The sequence below is a fragment of the Felis catus genome, chromosome B1 (assembly GCF_018350175.1).
Source record: "Felis catus isolate Fca126 chromosome B1, F.catus_Fca126_mat1.0, whole genome shotgun sequence".
In the NCBI taxonomy this organism is placed as follows: domain Eukaryota; kingdom Metazoa; phylum Chordata; class Mammalia; order Carnivora; family Felidae; genus Felis; species Felis catus.
This window is the reverse complement of record NC_058371.1, coordinates 33,091,208-33,098,573: the sequence shown is the minus strand read 5'-3', so window position 1 is coordinate 33,098,573 and position 7,366 is coordinate 33,091,208. Positions and strand designations below refer to the sequence as shown.

General features: G+C 49.8%; 1 protein-coding gene across 1 annotated transcript; it reads right to left on the bottom strand.

The window, feature by feature from the left end:
* Positions 1–2,524: 2,524 nt before the first annotated feature.
* Positions 2,525–6,836, bottom strand: NEFL (neurofilament light chain). The gene is made up of 4 exons (XM_003984682.6): positions 5,655–6,836; positions 4,459–4,583; positions 3,665–3,984; positions 2,525–3,100 (listed from the first exon to the last, which is right to left on the bottom strand). The coding sequence occupies exons 1-4, from the start codon at positions 6,699–6,701 to the stop codon at positions 2,961–2,963; spliced, it is 1,632 nt and encodes a 543-aa protein (XP_003984731.1). The 5' UTR covers positions 6,702–6,836; the 3' UTR covers positions 2,525–2,960.
* Positions 6,837–7,366: the final 530 nt, after the last annotated feature.

Sequence of the window (7,366 nt, the reverse complement as noted above, 5' to 3'; positions counted from 1 at the left end):
AAGGTGTTGGAACTGGGGATGGGACTGACTAATTAAATACTCTTGCCTTTCTAAGCGTTCTAATCTGTTGAGAAGTTATGAATTCAGTGTCTATTTGTGTTCGACTACAGTAGGAGCGATGCTAGATGCTGGGGACAAAATGGTGAGCATGGGGTCTGATAGCCATGCTTCTGAAGATCCCATTAGATCTTCAGGGAATTCAGACATTTATCAGAGGATCATGGAAATAGATGCTGATTGCAAGTGTGTAAAAGTCTACAAACTCTACGTGGTCTTATGCACACATTTAGTAGAGGAATTTAACCCAGTTACGGGAGGCTTCTCCAAAGGAATGACAACTGAACTACAACTGGGCAAGCATGAGGGAAGGAAAGAAGAGTGCTCCCGATGGAGAAATCAGCAAAAACCCTGTGACAGGTGGAGGAACGGAGGGCCAGGGTGGTGGGAGCACCGGAAGTAAGGGACAACAGGACCCACACAGCATGAAGTCAGAGAAGGAGTTCGGGGTCAGGTCTATGCAGTCCCTGAAGATCATTTTAAAGACTTTGATTTTTATCTTAAAAGAGATGGGAAACGATTGGAGGATTTTTTTTTAATATTTATTTATTTTGGGGATAGTGCAGGTAGAGGAGTGGCAGAAAGAGGGGGACAGAGGATCCCAAGCGGATCTGTGCGGACAGACTGACAGCAGCGAGCCAGATGTGGGGTTCGAACTCACAAACCGGGAGATCACGACCTGAACGGCAGTCAGACGCTCAACCCTCTGAGCCACCCAGGTGCCCCTGAGGGATGTCAATCCAGGGGGCGAGATGATCAAAATTTTCCTTTTCAAACAATGGCTTACTGTAGTGTGCCGAGCAAAGAAAGACAAGAAGAGACGCTGGGTTTCCTAGGGTGGTGTCCGTGTGAAAGGAGATGTGTGGATGGGGACACGCAAGATATGTAGGTGATTACATCAGGAAAACTTGGTTCGCTCAGACCAGAGGGATTGGGGAGAAGCAACGAGAGGTCTGAGGTCATGCCCAATCTCTGGTTTGCAGAGTTGGATGAGTGTGGAGTGGCATCATCAACTGGGGGAAGAGATACCGAAGAGCCGTATGGGGAGCAGGAGGGAGAGAGGTACTGACCCACGTACCAAGTTAAAACGAACGTTGTTAAAGACTTCCAGATCCATTTAGTTTTGGTTTTTCAGTATTTTATTTTGGCACACAGGATAGAATATGGTACAGTGTTCTTCCTTCAAGCAATTCTCAAACCAACCGTTTCCATTTGGCCAAAGTGTTTTACATGTCATTTGCATCTTAGAGTTACCATGTGTAGCCTCCCATATTTAATGAACATCAATGTGAAAAGCTTGCCTTCTGAGGCGACTCCGGGTCTTTACGGAGGCCACTATACTGAGAATCTTCTCGGCTCAAACCCATGGCGGCAGGATAAATAAATAACTAATTCTACCTATTTGTTCGGTGACAGATATTTAACCAGAAATAGGGAGTGTGAAGAATCAGATACATTTAAATCAAGACCACTGGGCTCTCAGGTTCGTTAGCTTTTAAAAGTTGTCCAGAGAACAGACATTGAACGGAATTAGCTGACAAAGCAATCGTGTAAGAACAAAAGCAGAACAGCGGATCATCAGCAATTTCATCTACATTCCACATCAAGTGCAAGTGCAAGAGCTTTCATGGCTTTACAGTGAACACGGAGGATGGGCGGGGTGTGTGTCTGAGGCCATGTCCAACCAGTTAGAGCGATCGCTGAAATCCAAGTATTTCCCGGTAAAGACATGCAGAGCAACGGCACTGTGACATTCTGGCATATCATCTCCTCCCTTTAGCGACAGATAATTAAATTAGCTGTATCTGTGGCTTTTGAAAAGCTTCCAATGGGTGCCACTAAATGTTGTTTACTTGAAGCAGTGGAATCAAGCTAACACCACACTGAATCACGAGCTCAGGATTGCAGGCAATACGTTTGCAATGGCAAATAATCTTTGGTACTCTTGCTCTCCCCAAGTTATACATGGAAAAAAAAAACTCCTTCTGATTTTATCAACTGCTTGGGTTTCAACTTCTGCTCATGATATTCAGACTATATCAAAATAATGCGGTTATAATAATGGATGGGTGGGATTCACCTTCTATCCATACCATATTATTAAGTTACCTATTTACCCCAAAAGGTGTTTTTATCATATTACACCATTGCCTCCAAGAAAACCATTCCTAACGTTACACAGTACATTTTACGGGGCAAAGTATATTGCTAATTATAAAAGAAAGACCCCAGAAATTCTCATTTACTCAAGTTCATTACCAGCAAAATTTTCGAGGGGAGAGATTTCATGAACGGTCATGTCCTAAATGTATCCCTCAGAGTTACCAATCGGGGGGGGGGAAAATGCATTGTAATTGTTACAATTTGGACATCGTAAAAATTTGGAGGTCGACAGTCCACTTGTATATGCCTTCGACTGGTGCCTTCTTTAAGATATTTTAAGTAAGTCAACAACCACAGCAAGAAATGACATTCAGTGTAACTTTATTTACTATTTATTGCACATCATTCGAGGTCTTTAATTCCTAACCACCAAAGGTTCAAAGGGCTATTTTTACCATGAAGTTTAACATTAACATTAGTGAATTCGTTTATTCATGTGTGTGTGTGTTTTTTTATTGTAAACATCTGAATTATTCACATTGCCATAGATCCTGAACTCATAAGCGTGGACCATGCACAGGCTGGCAGCGAGCCAGGAAGCCACTCTGCAAGCAAACGGATACTCTGCATAAGGAAAAAAGTCATAGCACAACATTTAAAGTCCAACCTAAGTCATCTCAGAATTATACATATATTGACTTCTTAATTCATATAATATCTGGAACTCAACTGGTTGGTCGGCGATGGGGTTGACCTGATTTCGGGAGAATTCTTCCTGGAACAATTAAGGAAAGAGGGGCTCAATCTTTCTTTTTAGTGGCTTGTTCCTCCCCAGCACCTCCGTCTTTCTTCTCCTCCTCCTCAGCTTCTTTGGTTTCTTCTCCTTCGTCTTCGCCTCCTTCTTCTTCCTCCTTGGCCTCCTCGGATTCTTCCTTGGCAGCTTTAACATAAAGAGAAAGTTTACAAACTCCAAATCCGGGGTACGTCGGTCCACGCCTTTCTGCTAAGGTTCTGTGTGAAAACCCGAATGTCAGAAAGCCCTCCCCCAAATCTCTCAGGTCCACCTCCCCAAACACACACAACGGACCGTGCTGAACACTGGCCACTAATACCTTCTTCTTCGAAGAAGCCAAAAGGCAAACGCTTATTTAAAAAAACTACTTCTGTTCTCTCGGCCACCCAACCGCCGGGTTAAACAGACTGCTGAAATGTTCACGGGGAATGAAGAGACAGCAGGAGGAGGATATTCTGAAATGCTATTCTCAACAAACTCCCAAGCTGGGCAGAGGGAGATGCGTACCGCTGAGAGGGCAACCAATTTGAGAAATCAGACACTTACTTGCCGGATAACTAGATAAAAGGGATCATTTAAGATTCTAAAGTCATATATATACGAGTAAGACTTCTTGGCCTAAGGGCGGCTTCACTTCCCCTTACCCATCTCCTAGCAAATATCCACGCCCTGACTGTGCTGGAAGTTGTGGGGATTTCTTTTTTATCATACCTTCTTCCTCTTCGGCTCCTTCCTCCTCCTCAGCCTCCTCCTTCTCCTTCTCCTCCTCCTCAGCTTCTCCTTCAGAGGGGGGTTCGTCCTTGGCTTCCTCGGCCTTTGCAGCCTCAATGGTCTCCTCCACCTCGATCTGCTCCTCCTGGACGTGGCTGGTGTAGTAAGATGGGAAGGAGCGCGCAGACATCAGGTAGGAGCTGGTCTGTAAACCGCCGTAGGCAGATCGGCCGAAGACCTGAGAGCTCTGGGAATAGCCGCTGGTGATGCTTCCCACGCTGGTGAAACTGAGCCGGGTCTCCTCACCTTCCAAGAGTTTCCTGGGAAGGTACGGGAGGATGGGGTTAATGAACAAGAACACAGGAAGTGTGGTGAATTACTTGCCCTATCTGAGCCCACCACGACCCCTCTTCCCCCTAATGCCACCCTTAAAGGCAAAGGCGAGCAGGAGCAGGGCTGGGAATTATCGAAACCTCGTGTCTGGGGATGTTGTGCCCGACACCAGGAAAAAGAAAAAAAAAAGCAGAAAAACAAGCAAACCCACAAACGACAAACAAACTGAAAACAGTCCTGTCTCTTCGCTTTAAAGTGTAAGGAGACACCAAGAGCAGAACTCACGATCCCAGGGTCAAATTCTTCCGTATTTGTCTAATAATCACCTTCTTCTTGGAAAAAAGCCAGAAAGCAAACGTCTATTTCAAAGGACTGGTCTTGAAGGTTTCTGACTCAATGTCAATGACATATGATTTTCTTCCTAAAGCTGACCGGCTCCTACCACCCCACCCTGTTTTTACCTGTAAGCTGCAATCTCAATGTCCAAAGCCATCTTCACGTTGAGGAGGTCTTGGTATTCTTTAAGGTATCGGGCCATTTCGCTCTTTGTGGTTCTCAATTCATTTTCTAATTTGTTGATTGTGTCCTGGTGGAGGATGGAGGGGGAGGGGGAATCTGAGCATAAATCCGACTGCTATCACTCATTTTACTGCAGTATGGCTGCAAAGGCCTAACCTACTTACGCCCCAAGTGCACGCCTCAGATAAAATCCCCCCTAAAAGAACTGCCTTTTCTCTTGTTTAACCTTTCCTTGCTTGGATTAGAAAAACAAACAAGCAAGCAAATCTCGCTTCAGGAAGCACGAAATGAAAACAAAAAGAAATTTGTTTTTTCATCTGATGGGAGAAGAATTCTTGGTTTTCTTTTCATCATCACAGTCTAATGATCACCGTACAAGGCCTGCAAAAATATTTTTCACTGATTTAAAAAAACTTTGTTTCACATTCATTAGTCAACTTGACTCCAAAATCACGTGCAAGGAATTACTCCATTTCTTCACACGAGTAGGAAGCAGCTAGATAAGAAATAATACTAATTTCCTCTGAAATATTTTCTGGGGGTTGACATTACTTTTTCTCCTTCCCAGAAAAGGAAAATCCTTTAAAAAAAGAAATGTTTTACTGCGAACATCATTACCTACTACAGTTTGGACTGCATTCCTGTCTACCTGAGGGAAAGGAGTGGTTGATAAAACCAGTCCCTAAAGCATGGTTGGGCACAGGTATCCTTCGGAACTAACGAGAGCTCCCTGCCGAATTTAGTAAGCAGATGGTCCAATCTGTGCCGCAAAGCGACTTGTGGTGGATGAAAGACAGTAGAGAGGCAGGCCAGAGGCAACGCCCAGATCCACCCCTGCACCCACCCCACCCTACCCTTGCAGGGCTGGGCAGCTTTAATGCGGAGTAAATGCAACTGCACCGAACCCGTCCCCTCAGACTGCAGTCGCACCCCCGCCCCCGCCCTCCAAGTGCCCCACCCCTCCCACACAGTCTCCAGGGAGTCAAGTTCTGCTCCCCACTGGCTGCTAGCGGACGCCCCCTCCCGGGCCTCCACTTCCTGGGCGCGCCCTCGACTCTCCACCCTCCCCCCACCCACCCCCACAACTTGCTCCTGCAGCTCCCTCCCCGCCCCCACCGTGTTTTGCACGGTGCGGTACCTGCATAGCACTAATGTCGGCGTTCTGCTTGTCCTCCAGCTCCTGCAGCTGCTTCTCCAGCGCTTCGTTCATGCCCCGGCATGCTTCGATCTCCAGGGTCTTGGCCTTGAGCAGGCGGCGGCTCTCGGACACTTCGTCCTTGGCGGCGCGCACCGCGTCGGTGTTCTTGGCGGCGCTCTCGGTCAGCACCGTGAAGCGGCTCTTGAACCACTCTTCGGCGTTCTGCATGTTCTTGGCGGCCAGCTTCTCGTACTGAGCGCGGATGTCCTTGAGCGCGGCGGAGAGGTCGGGCTTGGAGGACACGTCCATCTCCACGGAGATCTGCGCGTACTGGATCTGCGCCTGCAGCTCGGCGATCTCCTCTTCGTGCACTTTCTTCAGGAAGGCGATTTCGTCCATCAGGCTGTCGATGCGCTTTTCGAGCTCGGCGCGGGCGAGCGCGGCCTCGTCGGCTCCTTTGCGCGCTTCCATCAGCCGGCCCTCGGCGTCCTCGCGGCTCAGCACCTCCTCTTCATAGCGCGCCTGCAGGTTGCGCAAAGTCTCCTCCAGCCCTTCGCGCTCGCCCTGGAGCGCCTGCTTCTCGTTGGTGGCGTCTTCCGCCGCCAGGCGCAGGTCGCGGATCTCCTGCTCGTACAGCGCCCGGAAGCGGGAGGGCTCGGAGTGCTTCTGGCGCAGCACCAGCAGCTCGGCTTCCAGCACCTTGTTCTGCTGCTCCAGCTCGTGCACGCGCTCGATGAAGCTGGCGAAGCGGTCGTTGAGGTCCTGCAGCTGCGCCTTCTCCTGGGTGCGGATGGACTTGAGGTCGTTGCTGATGGCGGCTACCTGGCTCAGGTCGAGGTTCTCGAGACTGGGCATCAAGGAGCCGGAGCTGGACGAGTAGCTGCGGCGCACGGACAGCGAGGAGGAGACCGGCGCGGAGTAGCTGGAGTAAGCGGAGCGCGCGGTGCTGTAGCCGCTGCGCACGCTGGAGATGTGCACCCGGGGCGTCTCCACGTAGCGCCGCTTGTAGGAGGTCGAGTAGTACGGCTCATAGCTGAAGGAACTCATGGTGGCGGTCGGAGCCCCTCCGGCCGGCGGCGGAGATGGGGGCCTACAGAGAGAAGAACGGGGAGAGAGGGAGTGGGAGAGGGGAAGGTGGATGGCTGTGTGCGGCTCGGCGCGGTCCTGCCACCCCTATTTATACGCGGGGAGCATTCTGACGCAGCCTGCGATCGATCACGGCGCGCCGGGCCGGTGGGGGCAGCGCGCTGCTGCAGCCAAGGGGAGGATTCTGCGCAAAAGGGAAGGCGGGGGCGAGCGACAGGCGGCTCCGGGGCTGCGGCGCGCGTCCTTTCCACTTGTATGCGAGGCCTTGGATTTTTTCCTTGCGACCCCTTACCCCTCACTCATTCCCTTCCCCAACCCCCCCCCCCCCCAGCCTACTTAGTCCTTGACCCGGTATCACTCGGATGACGGGTCCCCAATGGTGGGTCCCCACTCCCCACTGACACTTTAGTTTTCCATATCCACGTACCTAGGAGACACCCTCCCCCCTCTAACTCGCCCCTTCCCCACCAGGGGCCTCCTCCACCATCGCCCTACCCCTGTCTTGGGGTTTAAGGTGACGAGGCTGTGCCTCTAGGATATGAGTGATTAAAGTAAAAAGTTTAAGCTTGCTGGTATCGGGTCTATATGGGAGGAAAGTTTTATATGTCTTTGTAGCTATTTCTGGC